Here is a 21,226-nt window from a genome sequence, read left to right as displayed (position 1 = left end):
TAGAGGGGGTTGTTTTTCATAGCTGGTGTGGGAATGGACTTAATGAAGGGTTTTACTTGTTATTAGCATTTACAATTTTTCTTATTTTTTAAAAAAAAATATAAAACTCATCTCTATCCTCAAAATTAAGCTTTCTGCTGTTTTATAATAATTAATAATAATAATAATATGTTTAGAAATTAAATCTGATAACAGATGGCGCCACGCAAAATTTAAATTCTTTCGCGGGGAAAGTTACGTAACCCGCTGCTGCACATTTTAAGCAATTATTTTAAAATTATTTCAATAATTATTAGAATATTGTTATTTACACGAATCTCCTCACTTGTTGAACTTAGCATCTTGTCTATTTTAATTAAAAATTTTCTTTAAATTTGGCTTTTTAAAATTTGAATTACAATAAATTTTAGCGTTTTAACTTAATGCTTAAATATGTTTAAATTATTTTTGATTTATTTTAAATTGATATATAAAAGATAATTTATATTTAAAAAGCTTTGATCATTTCCTTTCTTGATTAAGTGTTGCGGTAAAATTTCCTGAATTATACTTTATCTAAATAAAAATATAATAAATATTTTATCTGAATATTTCTTACGGATACGCTATAATTTTTTTAAAATTTATGCTTAATCATTTCTTCACTTAATAATTTCTATAATTATTAATAAACACATTGCAATTTAGAATCTAATGAGCAATTATTTATTGTGACATGGTCACAATGCTGGGCTACAATTTTTAATCATATTTTTAGTGTATTTTATTTAAAACATATGTTGTCTGCCTTAAATTAGTAGTGGCTTGCCCCTGAACATCATACTTTTCTTTTAAGAATAGAGACGTGCCGGTTATCTATCTAACACCTATTAAGGAAAAATTTTGAATTGAAATCATTTAACTTTCGGTTTATACCGGAGGTTCTTATATAGTGAATCTGGGCCTCCTTTCCCAACTCTTTCTACCTGTTGTCACGATTTCTATTTATTTAAAACCATTTCGAGATTAAGGAATGACAGACGGACGGATGGACAGCAATGGAAATTTATAGGTCGACAATTTTTTCAAAAAAAAAAAAAAAACACAAATACTTCGAAACTGTTTAAAAACCATAACTGAAGCTCATTTAATTTATTAAATTATAAACAACTTTACATTTAATTATTAACTATATCGAAATAAACTTCTAAAAAAGTTTTAACATTAAATAAAGAAAAATTTTCTTTCCATTTTGATCTCCTTAGAGCATAACAAATCAATTGAAAAGTAAATATACGAGAGTGCATAAACTAATAATTGCTTGCTTTATCTATCTTCCTATGACTAAGAACTGTTTACATGTCTCCAATTCCATAATATGCATTGCAACGTTGAAGTTGCTTACAAGCCAAGTGTACGAGTTGTAAACAGCTAGTTTAACGCTAAGGGACTATGGATCACACTATATAGTCGACAATAACGACGTCCATATGAGCTACGTGTAACTAAGCACTGTAACTTTTAGTTTGTCCACTGTTCGGCTAGTTGAAGTCGTTTAATTTCTTACGGTCGACCTGCATTGCAATATATATATATATATATATATTTATATATATCCCCAACTCACAACCACTGATACTATTTTCCCAGGAGGGAGAAAATGCATTTGTTCTCATCAGCTATCAACTTGATACAGAAATCTCTTTATTCTTCCTCCTTTCCTCATCTTCTAATTTATCAAAAATATATTTTTTTAAAATTATATATATATATATATATATATATAAGTTTTTAAAAATATTTATTATAAAACTTTACTTAATTTTTAAAATTATTTTTCTTTTATTATAATTTATTAAATGTGTGTTTTTTAATACTTTAATAAAAATAAAAATTAAGTTTTATTTATGAAGAATTTTTATTATTATTACTTTTTAATTATAATTAAATATTTTTAAAAATAAATTTTAGATTACTTATTATTATTTTAAATTAAAACCTTATCAAAATATTAATTTAACATGTTTTTTTTATTTATTTACTGTCAATTTTATTTTATTGTTAGTTTTTTAAATTCGTTGTAATAGATGAACTTTCACAAGTAGCAGGTTATGAAGAAAATCCAAAAATAATGGTTTCTTACGTTTTTCTCTCACCAAAAGGCTGGCAACAACATCAGAACACATTTATTCAAACATCATTCCGTGTTTGAGTATATAATCCTCATCAGATGGATGGCGATGTATTTGTTGTATTTTTTTTTTTTTTAAATGTAAGTATGAAGTCTGTCTCTTCGCAGGAATATTTTCTTTGGGCATTTTATAGTTATATCTAATTTAATTTTTTTAAACTCTAGCAACGAGTTGCGTAACTTTCCTGACAAAAATGTTAAAATTGTGTGTGGCACCATCTGTTTTGAGATTTTATTAATGAACTTTTTATGTTATTAATTATTATGAAAACGGCAAACGGTTTAATTCTGAGGGTAGAGATGAGTTTCATAAAAATTGTAAATCTCATTAACTAGTAAAATCTTCATTAAGTCCGATCCCACTAAAGATATGACACATGATCTCCTTCTATCTATTCTTCTATGATTCTTGATTCTTCTATGACATATGACTCCTTCTATCTTCCCAACCCGACAACCCTTTAACCACCAAAACAGCATCAAGCCCCCTAATACACAAACCGACTTGATAAATTTCAGAAATTTTCGACAAAAGATTAAGGAATTATTATGCTTCAAATTGGATGAATAAAATTGTGTCTCTGCACACACACTAACATTCATACATGCAGAAAAAACCCTCAAAATTTTTGCATTTCTATCTGTAATTTGTATTATATAAAAGTATTTAATTGTAATAAAGTTTTACTAAAGTAATTTTATTGTTATTAATGTATTTTTAAATTATTTTTATTAACAAATACATATATATATATATATATATATATATATATATATCGCTTCTCTCTCTCTTCTGTCGCTAGCTTTAGAATGAAGGTATTAATTTTAAAATATTTAATTTATCGATTAATAACGAGAAAAACTGTATTTATTTATTATGAAAGTGAATATTTCACTTTCATAATAAATAATTATGAAAGTGAAATATTCTAATTTAAACTTATTAATTTATTAGTTTCAAATACATCTCTGTTCATAGGCTTTCCATAAATATTTGAGTTAACGATTTGATTTATAAGCTTGAAGTTTTCACACCGAATTTAGTTTTACCTATATTTCTGTGCACAAAAATAATTAAAATTGGATCAAGAAATTATTAAAATTACTCAAAACTTCGTAAAAATTCGTACAATTATCAATATTAATAAATTTATACAGTTTCTGATACGTAAACAACCAAATTTTAAAATAATTTATTTACTCATTTACAAAAGAAATTAAACAAAATAACCTTACATAAAATCGATAAAATCTTGTATAGAAAGTTAGATAAGTAAAATTTTTTATCAGATATTTATTCTTCTTAAAATCGATATTTGGAAAAATTCAACAAATTCATCGATTTATCGAGAAGAGAGCATAAACTGTCAAAAGAGAAAGATGCTGTCAAAATAACAAATAAGCAGTGACAATATCCTTTAAATACTTTTCCGTTAATCCTTATGATCTTACTTAAAAATAGTTTTTGCCCAATCGAAAGAAATGCTTTTTTCCTCTATTGACTTCCTGTATAATAGGATTTCTATCTAGAGATTATCTTAGTACATTCTTCTATTCAACTAGTTCATAGCAATGTACAAAGTTAAAGCTTTCAAGAGCATCTAATTACTACTGATAACCAAGAGTTTCCTGATCGATGCGTTTACCTTGTTACCGAGTGTAACCACATAACCTTAAATTGTTCATTGAAGCAAAATTCTTTACAGCTCTTAATTATATCAATAGATAATTACAGATTAATGTTTACATAAAAATTAATAAGGCCTTTATAATTAATAAATTATTTTTCCTCGTTAATTTAGACGGTAATAAAATTTTATATATATATATATATCGAATGTGATAAATGTTCGTATTTTATTAAATTTCTTAAAGTGATAAGTTTAAAATTTAGGAGAATTTTAATAATTATTTATCATTTTTATTTATTTGCATTATTTATTTATCGAGTGATTGCCGTTTTAAGTAGATATCCTTAGGTATAATACGGAGGTACCTTAAGGCCACAGTCTAAATCCGACCCTACTTCAAATTATACTTCTGAATTGATGTGTGTTTTTAGGGATTTTTATGCATAAAGAATTAAGCTTTTCACATTATAACTTAAATTTTTTAAACATAGTTTAATACATTTCTTTCTACAACATACATTTATAGTATTAAATTTATTAGCATAATGCTCTTATCGTCTCAAATTATTCAGTGAAGTGAGTTACGTAGAATGTATTAATGTGTACCTTGATATTATATGTTGAAAGGGGCTTTATCCCTTATTTTTATTATTTTTTTAAAGAATTTTCACCAAAGTGGTAAACAGCATGAAAACAAGAATAAAAATATCTCTGGATGAGAGTCATAACATCTTCAAGGTATGAAATATTTTCCTTCATACTATTTTATATTTGTGTTTTTCCGCTTGGTGTAACATCCGAAAGTTTAGTGTATGGTCCAAAGATTCTTCAATTATTTGTTTTGATTAAAAACAAACCGACTTCCTGGAATTTAATTTAAAAAGCTAACCAAGAACCAATTAAATTAAATTAATTACGTTCGCTGCTAACCAATCGCAATTCATTCGTTCAAATTTGTTTACTTAAGACTCGAATTATAGAATAATGTACTGTACATCAGGGAAAATTATCTATTTAATAAATAAAATTCACAACATTGAAGCAACTTAATGTTTTTTTTTCTTCTTCTTTTCCTTCAAGGAATAGTCTTGAAATTTACTTAAATGTTTATAAAAACGAACAATTATTTATTTTTAAATTATCACAATTCTGGGCTGCAATTTTTAATTGATTTTTTTTTGAATTTAAAAAATCACGTGACTTCCGGTTATACCGGAAGTTTGTATTTAGTTAATTGAGGTCTACGAATTCTAGTCTTTCCATATGTGCTCTCGGTTTTAGTAATGTCTTGTCCCTGTACATCATTCTTCTCCTCATAACAAGCGAGTAATGCTGTTATCTAACTCCGCTGTCGGGAAAATTTTGAATTGAAATCTCGTGGCTTCTGTTCCAGAACGGAAGTTCATAAATACTTAACCGGAACCTTTGGCTACTAAATTTTCCATATCTGGTCTCGATTTTTATCTATCTAATTCCGTTCTTAAGGTTAACGAAGGATAGACAACAGAAGGATAAAAATGGAATTGTATAGGTCTGATATTTGAAAATTCAGTCCAGTTATAGCTAATTCCTTTGTATTCAATTAATTCCTAAGTAAATTAAGTCATAATTACGTTGAAGAAAATATAAATTGTTCTCTTGTGATAATTAGAGTAAATATAACTTTATTTAATCCTGAAAAATATACGAATATAACAATTAGAAAAGTTATAATAATTATCCATGAGTAAGGTCTGAGAATTGTGAGATAGGGCCGAATCAGCAACAAATGTGGGCCTCCCTCTCTTCGAAAACAATAACAATATATGAATTAAATAAATAAAATAAATAAGAACAGATTTTTCATAACTTAAACATAAAATATATATTATATTGTTTTCGTGTAATTTTTACATAAATGACTAAATTTTAGAGTAATTTCTGTCGAGACAATGACTAAATGACCTCTATATAAGACTTTACAGATAATTTTCGAAATTTAATTGAAAATTTTGATTTATTGAAGGTTTCTAAACGAATTAATGCTTTAAATTGACTTAGTAAATGAATTATATTATAGATTTATCAGGCATATTAATGTTGTAGTTTGTATTTAAAATATAGTGATACAGTATAAAAATATATGGAAAATTGTAGAATTTAATTCAAACTTTAAAATATAGATTTTTATTCATTAAGTTCATTTCAATGAATCAAATTAAATTAATTTTACGAGTTTAAATTTTAAATATCGTTTAAACATCAATTTTATTTCGAAAAAATAATTCATATCCCTCGGGTCTTACGTGAATTATGCAGAAATATTGTAGATATCGTTACAGTACCTGATACAAAGAAGCTATTATTGAGCCAATTGCCTTAAAGCTAGTCTTTAATGTCAAAAGCAAATCCATTGGATAAAAGAAAGCAGTAGAAAGAAATATAGCTAGAAAGAAAGTATGAGTTCAATACAGTCGATAGTTCATGAACTGTATAAATTTATAGTGCAGACATACAGAGGTGTTATAATTTTGACTGGAGGAGCAACAGGAATAACACGTAAATAACGATCAATCACACGTGCAACAACTGACCACAAGACAAATAAACTCAAAATTAATCGAGGAGCAAACCAAAGTCTGTCGCGCAGTTCAACAACGTGAGGAATTGTCACGAAAATAAATTAAACTTTTAAGAATTTTTTTATATGTTGCATGAATATTAGGTTTAAAGATATAAAGTGTTTTCAACGAAATATACGTTAAAAATTAATTTAAAAAATTTCATATCTTGTAAGCATGCTTCTCTAAACATTCGTCATCCTCATCCTCCAACACAGAGAAAGCTTGGATAAATAGACTTTTCAGAGAAAATATAATTATCTGGTTAAACAATTATAATTAACCTAGAAAAATAAAATTATTTGTTTAAATATTTTAAAATTTTATTTTATGTAACAAAAATTGTTAAGTTCCTGTTAGGAGAAAAAATTATATTTAAGTGATACATTCCTGCCAGTTATTGATATAGGAATATTTTGAAAAGAAATTCGTGGAATCCGTGAAGAATTTAAGAGAAAGATTGGCAAAAAGTTTGATATATATCACGGAATTTAAGAAATTTTGTATGATTTAAGAATGATTTTTATAAATAAAAAAAACATTTAATATAACGAATTATAAAAATATTTTTTACACAAATACTCAAGATTATGAAAAGAAGATATTAAATTATACATGACTTAATGTTAAGACAGTAAATTATCTTAGTTAACGTTTATTTTACTAAAAAATAAATTTGTTTAAAGATAAATAGCATTAAAATATCACAGATTCCATAGATTCTTCCACCTTTACCTAATCACTGTAGAATTATATTCATTTGTAATGCACCCTCTTTTGGTTTTATAAAGGTTATAATACTTAAATATATAGAATAATATTTGTAATTATTACAACTAAGAGAAGCAGCAATACAACTGTTAGTAAATGGAACACTCCATTCAATTAACCGAGGGAAATTCTCTTGGCTATAGACTAGAGTATATCAAGTGCATCAATCTCCCCTGAAGAGAAGAATGGGCACTACATTTGATGTCATTGATTTTGTGACCCAAATGAAAACAATTTGTTGCAACCTAATGCAATAAATAATTGATTGCTTACTTTATTTTTCCTAAGAAGAATTTAACTTTTTCGTATACTCTAAACTGAGGCCCTATTCTATAAATACGTATCACTATACAAGATAGGATCTGTGGGTCTCATTTCTGTCACAGATCAAGATAGGATCTGTAATAGGAATGATAGAAGTCTATTTTCTTATATTACACTTCTGAAAATGGTACACATATTTAACATTAATCAATAATTTATAATGATTAACTACACATATATATACATATATATATATATATATTTACTCTGCATCTTCTAATTACTTTCTCGGCTGTTATATCAGGAGGAAAGTATGGAGGTCAATCAAAAATGTCCTTCTAAGATTTTAACATTTTTGGACACGGGATCTTGAACGTTAAAAAATGCAAAATAATTCGGGGTGTTTTCTGTACTTATGGATGTTCGTCTAAGTCTGTATGTAGGTGTGTGTGAAAGGCAGGGTTTTTTAAAACAAAATTTCAAGCTTAATAACTCCTGTGACTTTAGTCAAAAATGTCTGATATCTTCCACAGACGTTTGTGTATTAGGAAAAACTTTTTCTAGAAATTTTCAGAAAAATCGGAGCTTCTCGTCAGGATATTAAGGGAGTGGGAGCAATATCTCTTCCAAGTTATGAAATGTTTTTTTACTTGTACAAAATCTGAAGACTTCAAGGTAATAATAGCAATTAATTAGAGATGAGAACAAATAAATAATTCCGAAAAAGTCCAGCAACAACACTGACAACTTATTATTTGAAGATTTTCATTAGGCTAAACATTTTGTTAGTACTCCTATATTTTTTATTAAAAAAATGTATTTGTTTGTTTTTTCATTTACTTTTGTAAATAATTTTTATTGAAATATTCCTTTTTCTTTAAAATTTACGATAATGTCAGAAAATAATGCAAGTTTTGCATTACTTAATGTTTTTTAATCTTAAGAAGAAAATGCATTAGCTTATGAGGCAGTGATAACTATTATATATATTCTAATTATAATAATTTTCTCTTTTGCAATTTAAACGTTAATAAATCTTAATTTATAAAGAAAATAAACATGTTTGAATTTGCACATTTCAGTTCTATCAACATTTTCTCTAATTATTTATTTTAAATACATTAATTTTTATATTTTCTCCTTTAACTTCGTATTCTTTGCATAACACAAAATACTGCAGCGCAGAGATGCTAGCTTTAGGAGTAATTAGGAATTATTTTGAGATAAAATTAGTTTCTTCTATTGATTTCAATGATTTTAAATGAAGGAGGAATTTAGCTCAAAAAATAAAAAGTTCAATTCAAACTTTTATAAGAATTTTTAAGATTTTAAGCTAAACTCCAACCTCTATCTCTTAGATTTGAAGAAGTCTTGAAGGCAAGATCCCTCACTTCAGGCCAACAGTAGGCCTTAATAACGGTTTCTAGAATGTCTGTCTGTCACGCTTAAAAACCTCAATATATTTACTACAGATAATTATGATTCATGCTCGTTTGATAGGATTCGCTCCTATCACACGAAGTAATAACCTTTAAAAACAAGAATGGATTGGGTTTCAGAGTGATAGTAGGAAAACAAATAAACAGCAGACAAATAAACAAAGTAGAGCATTTTACGTTCAATTAATAACATTTATCTTTAAAAAAATACGTTACTTTATAATGAAAACATAAGGTTAAAAATTGCTTTATTGAATTTTATATGATTTTCATCGCTTGTGAATTTATTATTTCCCTTTTTTCCTATATTTCCGATTTGTTTTCTCATACATTTAAGCTAGTTTTCAAAATTTAATATATTTTACGACCTTTCAAGTAATTAGAAATATAAATTTATAGATTCAAAAATTCTAGAAAGATTTTTCATTTATATGAGTTCTATATATTCTAATTAACAAATAATATCTAAAGTATCTAAATATATAAACAAATACTTTGCATCTTTGAATAGAAGAAATATTTACTCAAAAATTAATATTCAAAAGAAAATGAAATATATCCCTCTAAATGGAATAAATAACTACACCTTAAATGTTTAAAACACTAAACTCTAAGCTAATCTTAACTTTATACCAGAAATTTTAAATGAAATAATGTTGAATTACTTATTTTTAATAAAATGAATAAATACTAAAAGTATAAACTGTAATATAAATCATATCTTACCAAAAGATAAACTAAGATTAGAGGTAAAAAAATCCGATTAGGATTTGATCTCCTTATTACACCAGTAAATTAAAATTAAATCCTAGATTAACTAAAATTTCTATACGATTAATAGCAATTAAAATTCAACAGAATGAATATAAAATTTTTATATTAATAACTAATTATTTTAAATAAATATCTTAACAGAGGTTCTGAAGAACGTTTCATTGGTGTACGAAAACGTTTCGTTTATAAGAGTCTTTGTTCTTGTACAAAATCCTTCTAAAGAGCAATCAAAAGTAGACAAAAATAAAAAATAAAAACAAACTCTACGATCTTGTAGTAAATCACATAAACATTAGGTCCTAAGGGAAAAAATCTTTTCTTCTTCCTCCTCCTCTCTGCATCACTTCTATTCAACTTGCTAGTTTTTCTTATTGACTAACACAAACTCGAATAAAATATTTAAATAAGATTGTTAAAATTACATTCCTTAGAATTTCTAAACAAAAACAAATCTCTTATGTAAATAATTTAAAAGAAGCATTTATTTATTTTAAATTTTTAATTACATTATTCTTTATATAACAATTAACATAAGCTCTAAATATTAATAAAAAAAACAGGAATTTCCATAAATTTTAAATAATTATAAAATTCAAGAGATAAATTCAATTAAATATTAAAATTACAATTTATATTCATTTAAAATTTATGTATTTAATTAATATTTATTTTTTTAAGAAGTGAATTTACGATTGAATAGAAACAAATGCATTATACTTCAATACGTTTCCAAGTTCACAATTTCAATTATTTTTCAATTAATTTCATCGTGGTTGCAATACTTTTGACTTTATTATTGATCAATATTTAAATTACTGTAACTAATAATTATAATAAAAATAATTAATGATTAAAAAATTTGAATATTTTAGAGGTATTTATTGAATAATTACAAAATTTTAGTATATTAAATGATAATTTTCCTACTTGAACTATCTTTAAAAGTCAGATTTATTTTTCATTTTTTTATTTAAAAAATAAATTTTAAACTAAAATCTTATAGAAAATATATTATAAATATGTTAAATGATATTTTTTTTTCATGAATTTCATAAGATTTATACAAATTTAATCTTTAAGACAGAGGTTTTCAGATTACAGTTCGAGGTCTCACATCTTCAAAAATATTGGCGATAAGTTCAAAATGTAAAAAGTTTACTACTAAAATATATGTTAAGAATCTAAAATATTTAAAAAGAAATTTTGAATTCTTCTCATTAATAAATAAAATAAGAATAAGTGAACTTAAGTGTTGATATGCCACTCATTAGCACTGTAAATTATTTAACTATACTTACTTTTATATCATTTTATTTAGTGTTCAAATATAAAATTTTATTATATTTAATTATAAAAAGATATAGATTTATATAAACCGTAGTTTGATATTTAGTGAAGAAAGACGTATGAAGAAAGATGGTGAGATAGAATGATTGTTCCAGATTGTATGGAGTCGGGTCAATCCCGGTTAAAGAGAAATAAATGGCTTTCAGAACAGCTGTTATGCTTTAAAGAGTCTTCTTCATTCTACTTACTTGTCTCTTAGTTCATCCATAGTGAAAGAATTTACCCATACTCTATGAGCAATTGCTCTTAGACTATGGAATGCTCTTAATACATTTTAATTTGGGAACTTGGGATAAGGACTTAAATAATTGAATTGTTCTTTTCTTTTATTGAGTTTTAGAATATAAAGTTTTATATTTTATTTTAATAAAAACTCTTAAGTAAATTTTAGTACATTTATAACAATAAGATGAATCAAGATATTGTATCGATAATAATAATAACTTTCAAATTAATATTATATTATTCTTTAAAAAGTACGTTATAATTAATTGTAAACAAAATTAAATTGTGTTAAATATATAATTGTATTTTTTAAAATTATTCCTTATTATTATTATTATTTTAATATCTAACTTTAAAATTATAAATGAAATTTTTAGCTCAAACGAATTAAAATAAATTTGCAATTTAAAAAAATAACTAAATATATTTTTTGTATTTTTTTTAAAAAATAAGAAAACATCGAAAAATTTTGATTCCTTTGAGGAAAATATAGAAAAGACGAAAATGCATTTCTCTCCCCCCGTTGACTCTTTATATTTTTTGACGAAACTATTAAAATCCACAAAGGTGAAACTCTCTAGATAGGTTTTTCCCTCCTTTTACGTATGAAATTTTGAAAAATTTTTAATAATCTGATCTACATCTCGAGGGAAGAAAGAATGGAAAATTTGATCAATTTCTATTTTTATTTTCGTTTTTTCTATTAAACAAATAATTTTATCTGGAGCAGTGAGATCATTTGATGTAACGCATACAGATACGAATTTAAATAATTTATAATGTTCTTCAAAACTAAAAATTATATGTCAAAAATTTTAACTGTAAATTCGTACAGAAATTTATAAATTTAACTAAAAAATGAAGTAAAATTTTCTAAAAGATAGCATTAAAATTTAAAATGTTTTTAACAATTTTAATTTGATATAAAAAGCACTATTTAAACGCTATATTTTATGATAAAAAATGCATCCTTTATCACAGACTTTACTGATTAAATATCTTTGTATTAGTGATAAATTATTATTAGTATTTAATTTATTTTAAAAAATACATTTATAACATTTTTTACAAAATTATTTATTAAATAACAGATATAACAAACCATAAAAGTTGTTTCGTAAGAAATAACACTCAGAAAATGATGATAAATGATATCAAAGTATATAATGAATATATAGTGCGCTCTTTCGATTACTTTGCAAATTTCAATTCTCCCCATACAAAGTCTTTTGTAAACGAGAAGAATATCTTTTCTTAAATAAAATCCTTTGGGATATGTATTTGGCATTGCAGTACGTCACTATAACACGTTCAAATCTGTTCTAGTTTATCCCAGTGTTCTGAAAATCTCCATCACTTAGAGCTCGGTCCCTCTGAGAGTCACGTATTCGCTGTCGTTTCTAACGAACTGGTTTGTGTTCCTCTTCTCTCTCTTGAGATTTTTGTTATAATTCTTGAATGCTCTTTCTGTTCTGAATAGTAATTTTTAACTTAAATCTTCGCCTCCTTTCTTATAAATTATTTTGTCGAGTTATAAATATGATAACTTGATTAATTTAATTGATGTTAGTCAGAATTATTTTGATGATATCTGCTATTCATTTAGAATTATATTTTGCGTTTTATAAATATTGAAAAGTTAATTTTCAGTGCTTTATATTTATTATAAGGCATAAATATGAATGAAGATTAATTGATAAGGATGTTAAATTGTATTTACGCGGTTATAAATAGCGTGCTTCTGTTTAAACTGTATAACATTACTCATCATTTTTAAGATAATATATATTAATTATATTAATTTAATTTTTGATTTTGGAAAATATTAATTTTAAATTTTTATAAAGTTAAAATAAATTAAATTCTTATATATATATATGTATATATTTTGTCCTACAGTAGTTGCTTTTCGTACTATTTTATATTTTTAATTTTCAGGAAGTTTGACTTAAAATTATGGGTTTTAACCCCTTTCACACTTAAATATGTCTATACATTTATAATTTTAATAATTTTTAAAATGTATTTTTAAACTTTATAAATATATTTTTAATAATTAAACAAGAAGAAATTAAAATTTACGACTAGAAAGTGTAGACCAAATGTCTTGACTTTACAATAATAAAAATTGCATTTTTAAATATATAATCTATTTCTATTCAGTTTTATATTAACTGTTTACTACTTTTTGAGGTTTCTAGAATTTACTATTTGATAATTATATAGAGAAAAAAAAAACAGCCTTAAATTTACGCCTCTTCTTCTATAGACCACACATTAATTAATCGTTAAAATACTATTACTACGACTAATAATATAGTATTGAACAATTAATTGTAGTATACTTCTCCCATCATAAAAAACAAACTTTTCTATAGAAAAATTGACTATCTCGCACTATTGACAAAATTTCTATATATTTTGCATAGTATCGGATACGGAACATGCACATACTCTACACATCTTGATTAGACCTACAACTTAAATTTATCTATAATAATTCAGGAATTATATATAAAAATTAATAAATATATTCTGGTTCTTTAATTTTTTCCTCCTTTCTATTTCGTAGCTTATTAGTTAGCATACAGGTATTTATAACTTAACAATAAAATTTATAAGAAAGAAGGTAAAGATTTAAGTTTAAAATTACCATTCACATCAGAAAATACATTTAAGAATGTGAGAGAGGAACATAAACCAATGATACCTCCTCTCCTTAATCTTGTTTTCATATAATACTCCAACTATGTACAACATTATTGTGTATAACTTTCTAATTTTTATCATATTGTTATAAAATATTTATAAAATTTAATCACGTATACATTTACGACCTTTATTTTCTATAATGTATGCAATATAATGCTATGGCGAGAAACTATTTAAATTCGAATGTTTTGGAACGTGTCCTTTATTTTTGTTCTATAGAAATAGTTGTCAAATTGTAACAATAATATATAATTATTAAAATATTTAATTTAACACTAAATTTTAAAAAAAATTTTAGTTTTATATACAGTATAAGGTATCACTAATAGTACTGTTAGTAATAAATTAGTGACATTTTTGTAGATAAGAAAATAAGAGGATGTAAGAAAAAATTAATTTTTTTTGTCTTTAAAGTGTAATTTATAATGGAAATTGTATGATGACTTCAACACTAAATTTTCCTAATATTTTTCTTATATTAAAAGAATGGTTTAATATCTAATCTAATAAAACCGTGACCATTATCAAAGAATATAATATTCTAAAAGTGTTTCAACTTAAGACAGAATTTAGAATTAACTGCATTAAAAATTAAAATTCATGGAAAAATTCATTTATCTCATGCCTATTTAGAATTGAAAATGATGTAAGTAGTTATGCTCGAGATTATAATTCATTGGAATAAATAAGTTTTCAGTAGAAATGATTAAAAACATTAAATTTTTAAAAAGACAATCCTATTAATGTCTCTATTTTGTACAAGACACTTCACTGTACGTATTTAAAAAAAATACAATTAAAATTACCAAAATACAAGATTATTTTGGTGTAGTAATTTGAATTTTTATGGTATTTCTATTGTAATATTTTTTACAAAATGAAAATTGTGAGAAGAATATTTTGTTACTACGGTTAATAATTTGGTAATTAATTCATTTTATTCAGATTTATATGGAAACTGTTTCTAGTTTTTACATCTTTGTGAATGTCCAACTCTGAGAGACTCCAAAGTAGAAGTGTATCTTAAATATTTATTATTAATCTAACCTGGAAATTATCTCTGTTAAACGTTAAATAATATATTTGAATCTGTGTTTTATAAATTGTTTAACTATTTTTTAATACAAGTAAGCTTTAATGTATTATTAAGCTCTTTAAGTTTTCTGTAGTATTGTCCTGTATCAGATCAGCCTTTAATTACAGAAATTTTTAAAGGAAATATTTATGATTATTTATTTTGAAATATGTGATAAAGAATTTAGGATATTTCTATTTTTATATAGGAAGAAAAATTCAAACTTCATTAATAAAATTCTACATTCATGAAGATAAATGAGAACTAATGAATACGAAATTGTAAATTTCGTAGATTAAAAAAAAAACTTATTTTATAATTTTTAAAGCGCTTTTTAATATTCTTCAAATTTCAATACGAATATTCATTAAAAATTTGTTATAGTATAAAGTAATTTGATCCATTTTCGATATTACAAATATAAATATGTACGCAAATTGATCATTTTACCACTTTAAAATATGCTTAATTACAGAACTAATTATTTAATAAAATATTAAATAATATTATTTACTAAATTTGAGATAATTCTGTAATAAAATATTATAAAAATTTTCTATATAAAACAGGAAATTTATAATTTTAAATCATGTTCACTTCCTTTTGCTCATATTCATTTAATCCGAATTTTATTAATAAAAATCTTTATTTTTGTTTCTATATTACAAAAGAAAACATCCTGAATTCTTTATAATTTATTTTTAAAATTTTTTATTAAAAGTTAATAATATATTCATCCATTTAATCCTTTTTTAATAAAGTTACATATTCAGAATTTTCTTTTCTTTTTTATGAAACAATCTCATTACAAAATTTTGTTTAATTTATTTATTTTTGTTTATTTTGTTTCCTACAATTATCAATTCGTTAAAAATATGATATTTATATAAAGAAAACATTTATTTTATTAAAGTTTATTTCCTCTTAGAATTATTTTTTCAATTAAAAGTTTATAGAAATTACATTGTTAGTGACTTTTTATCTTATTTTGATTTTATTTTATTAACGAATAAAAATTTCCAGATTGCAATTTTTAATCATATTTTAATTTAAACTAAGCTTTCCATATCTGGTCTCGATTTTAGTAGTGTATTGCCCCTGTACATCATACTTCTCCTGATAACAATCGAGTCATGCCGGTCATCTGACTCCGTTCTCGTGATTAATTAAGGACAGACAAACAAACAGACAGACGACAGTGCGAAAGTATAAGTCTAGAATTTCCAAATTTCAGCCTTATATAGAAAAATAATTGAATGATATAAAATATGTTAAAATGATATTATTTCAATGATATCGTTGGGATATTTTCTTTAAAAATCAATAAAACTATAAAATTTTTACTAAATAATTTACAAATAAAATAAATGATAAAATCATTTTACTCACACGGTATTGCCATGGTAGAATCATTAGGATCTGGACTGTATTCCTCTTTTGGAAAATAGTCTATGTTGATACAATGAACTTCGGATGCGTTAACAGCTAAATAAAATTTAAAAGTGAATTTTCTTATTAATTATATATTTTTAAAACTATTTTTCTATTTTAAATATTAAAATAAATGCGTAAATAAATTTATATTAATTTATTTATTCATTCTTAACCTGGTATTCAATTCAATTTTATATATATTATTTTCCTCTCAATATATCTAAAGTAGATTACTTTAAAAACGAGAGAGAATACGAAGCGAATATTTTATTATGTGACATTTTCATCAGAAAAAAATTAAATTTTATTAAAATTACTTATATGAAAGTATATGAAAATCAATTTTAATAAATTGTATAATTTTAAAAAAAGAAGAAATTATTAATTTAAATATTGATTCTTTTAATACAGTAAAATGTATTTTTAAATTTTTTTTATAATGTTTAAAAATATACACACTATAATATGTTTTCAAATTCCAGTTATATTATAGCTTAGATAAATGAAACAATGTGTAATTTATGTAGAAAAATACATACATATTTATACAATATATTAATAAATCGTGCTTTATAAATTTTAATTAACACGAAGCATTAAATTTGTAACGATACCAAATGAAGCTTTCATTTTTTCTAATATTCACTTGAAAACGAAAGATCTGTTATAATCGAGCTGTTCACTCATTCAATGAAGCTGTAAATTCATCTTCAGCCTCAATGAATGAATAATTAGATAGGAATGAAGCTTCGTTAGGGAAAACAAGTGTGATGATCTTCAGAACCCTGTAAAAACTCACCCATTTTGAGTCAAGAAGTTAGCTCAGAATAAAAATTTTTTTGATGCTCATAATTCTTATACCTAGCTTGACCCTTGAATCACAAAAGCCTTATACTTTATAGTTTTGGACTTGCAATCTTGATTCATGAAAGTTTGAGTCATTGAATCTTAAAACTTATAAAATGCAAAAGATCCTCTTTTAATTATTGATATTTTACATTTAAAAACAAAGTATTTATATTATTTTCTGTGAAAAACAAAGGCTTTTTTTCTGCATTCGCTTCATTCTTTAGTCACTTTCTTCAATTCATTAAAAATAAATATTTTAATTAAAGTATATTAAAATAAATAATTTATACAAAGATACAAAATACATTAATTAAAACTTTAAAAAATTACGATATTTATTTTTTAAATATTATAATAAAATAAAATTATAATTAATGGCTTTCGTAATTAATAATGTAGTTTTTTATAATTGTTATTTAAACATTTAATTTATTTTATATTTTATTAATAATATTTAATTTATTTTATTATTAATTTTGAAATAATATATCAGATTTAAATTTTATTAAAAATGGCTAAAAATATGAGTTAAAAATATTCTTTTAAATCATTAATCACGTTTTATAACTCCATTGATAATCTTCATAAATTTAAATGAGCAAGGCCATTAGTTTTCTACTGTTTTATTAAGATGAATGAATAAATATCCAGCAAATTTATTTACAGATTAGCAGAAATGCACGCAAAAATACTATTAAAGTCTTTAAATATAACATTTTATTTTAAATATTTATAGACGACACTATCAAATAAATGGCATTAAAACACGCATTTTTAGACTTATTTTCTTTATTTTAATTATTTATTTTTCTATTTAAATTTATTTTTTTAAGCATAAAAAATTCATTCACATCGTTTTAACATTCAACATTTGTTAAATTGAATATAAGAATGTACGAATAAAATTTAAATATTATATATATTAATTTTACAATTATTATTATATTTAAATTTAAATTTAAATAGAAAAAAAATTAAAAATAATCAAACAATAAAGTAAAAATGTATAAAACTGAAATATTATATAAAGCATATGTTTAAACTTAAAAATAAATGTATTATATACTACATTTTTAACTTTTATATTTTTTTAATAAAAATTTAAAACATATTTATAAGAGTTTCTATATATTTCAAAGAATATTTCTTTTTATCATTTTATTTTTATTCTTGGTTCCTACTTTAAAAACGAATGGCGATCTTTTAAACATATTCTTCAACCATCCTTCCACCTAAGGCTACCTCAGTAGTTATTGTATGAAACTCAAGGGAATTCAGACACTGATTTATAGGTTTTTAAGGTAAAAAAATTATAAAATACGAATGTAAACACGTTAAAATCTCGTCACTACATTTAAATTATTTTATTATAATTTTTAAGCAAGATTATCATACTCTACACTCCTTACACCTTATAATTAATTACACATTTACTTATAAATATCTTCAATTTTTATACATTAAAAAGTAAATTAAGAACAACATTTAAATAATATAGTTATAATTTAGATTTTATTATTAAATACAAACACTTCTTTTCTATAAATTAATTTCCTCTCTAACTTAATAATAAAGTATATTGCATATGTAGAAAAATAAGTATATTATATTGTGGTGGGTACATAATTCTATTCATTAAGTTTTTAATTTAGGTTTATTCTCAATTTACTATTCACTAACTAAATATACACCACTAATAATTATTCTCAATGGGATTCTTCTCTTCTCAAACTGACACTAATCGTATCCAATTACTATACTGAAGTCCTGCTGATGACACTTCAAGTCAACCTCTTCTGATCACAAATCTATAAATCTTTAATACAGATAAATTCAATTACAGTAAACAAAAAGTTAATGTTTTAAGTAAAAAGAATGATAATTTACAGTTAAATGCACATTTTAAACTTTAAAATTATGCAGGGTGCTTCAGAAATATGTGTAAAAATATGGAGTGTTTGTAGAGAGATTCTTTTTCAGCCATTAAAAACTCGTGACATCATTTCTTGTTTAGCGAAAACTATGTCTGAAGTATGAAGATAACCGTCGATAATTGCATGTTAGTTCGATACTTTTTAAATTTTGACCCTTTTTAGACGTTATTATTTTGAATTTTTAGAGCCTTTGACCCTGTTTAGTAAGCTATCAATAAGAGTATTGATAGCTTACTAATATTATATCATTTATTTTTCCTTTACACCTATTATAGCTTATAATGTTACAAAACAAAACGATCAAAATTGGAGTAATAAAAGAGTAATTGCTTATTGTGAAATCGTCAGTTAATCATTTTTTAATTTAAAAAATCACGTATATACTTAATCTGGGCGTATTGTCTCTCAGCCTAACAAATCTGGTCTCGACTCTCATCTATATAATCCCTTTCTCGACTTTAACGAAGGACAGCCAGCCAGACGGACGATAGTGGGACAATATTAATTGGAGAAAAATTGTACCCCAATTAATATTGCAGATAATTAAAAATATTATTAAATTAACGAATAACTCAATAAAAATAGCAATTCTTTAGTAATTTTAACATTTAATTTATAAAAGAATTATCAAGTGAATACATGAATAATTATTCATGATGATTTTTAATTGATTTTTAATAAAGAAAACATATAAATGTATTTTAGTTTTATTGTTTTAATTATTCGAATTTTTTTAAATTTAAATATTCTTTTGGAAAATTAATAAGTAAAAATAATAATAATTACTGTAGAAAATTTGTATTTAAGAAAAAAGTTAATTAATTTAATTAAAGTAGATTTATAAGCTTAAATAGAATTTTATATATTCAACTAATCTCAATAGATTGTTAAATTTCTCCTAATAATAACTAAATTAATTATATCATTCGGTGTATTACCATCAATATTACCATCAATATGATATCATCAATTAAAATTATTCCTTAAAATTTTTAATTAAAACATTTTAAAATTACAAATAACACATCTTTAATACAGTAAAGTGGTTCATTTTGTCTAAAAAAATTAGTAAACGTAAATTATAATTTAAAATAATTTTAATAAAATAATTGCATGACTTTTCCGGGAGATTTTTATAAAAGAAAGAGTAAGCTCGCTGAGATGCGGAAGAGTGTATCGTATTTATAAAAGTACACATGAAATTATGGCTTGGGTTCTGTGTAACAAAATGCATTCTGGAGATGTTCGGTGACAAGTGAAGACCTTGTATGAGAATTACCATAGTCTGCAAAAGTCGAAGGAAGTGACAGACAGACATTTCTAGAAAGACTATCGTCAATATTATTCATAAACGCAACAGAACAACAGTAAAAAACTCGGTCGATCACCTGTCCTAAAAGATCAGGACAACAGACGTTTGTTGTAGGAATAGTGATCATACAGAATCAGCTCGTTACGTGTTTCCACCAGGAATTTTTGTGTGTAAATCTACTCTGTCGTTCTATCCCTGGGTTCTGCAACAGGAGGGTTTTAACTATTGCAGAATATTGAAGAACCTACCTCAGATCACAAGGCATAATCAGGAGTGCCTTGACTTGCCCGGCATCACTTCTGAGTCTACCGATTTTAATATAGTAGTTTTTTCATATAAAATGTGATTTCTTTTCTGCCTATCGACGAGTTGTACTCCGGACGAGTTGTGCTGTTGTGTACTCAGATATGATCGCGATGTATCCACCCATTAACGTGTGAAGCATCAATAAATACTGGTAAAATGTTGTGATTTTAGGGGCAGTCACTTTAGGGCATGCCACTTTAAAATTTGTCAATCAAAACATAACAGCGGTGCTTATCTGGAGAACTGTCAGCACATTCTTATTTCTTAGATCAAACACTTAGTTTGCCTGCGAAAAATGGATATGGCAGGCAAGACAATGTGTCGATACATAAAGTCAGACTAGTCATTAGGTACTTCTTGACTAGCAATTCAATTTCTTCACT

The 21,226-nt window shown here is 24.2% G+C and overlaps 1 protein-coding gene across 1 annotated transcript in view; it reads right to left on the bottom strand.

Annotated features, from left to right (window-relative positions):
* Positions 1–21,226, bottom strand: part of LOC136968637 (voltage-dependent calcium channel gamma-5 subunit-like) — a 190,029-nt gene that overhangs the window by 20,187 nt on the left and 148,616 nt on the right. Inside the window, exon 2 of the mRNA XM_067262640.1 lies at positions 16,398–16,493. Within this exon, the coding sequence (XP_067118741.1) occupies positions 16,398–16,493 (96 nt within the window). The remainder of the gene's footprint in view (positions 1–16,397; positions 16,494–21,226) is intronic.

The sequence above is a fragment of the Centruroides vittatus genome, unplaced genomic scaffold, assembly GCF_030686945.1.
Source record: "Centruroides vittatus isolate TY-2023 unplaced genomic scaffold, ASM3068694v2 contig_150, whole genome shotgun sequence".
Classification (NCBI taxonomy): Eukaryota; Metazoa; Arthropoda; class Arachnida; order Scorpiones; family Buthidae; genus Centruroides; species Centruroides vittatus.
The sequence above is the reverse complement of the archived record's forward strand: the minus strand, read 5'-3'. Positions and strand labels throughout refer to the sequence as shown.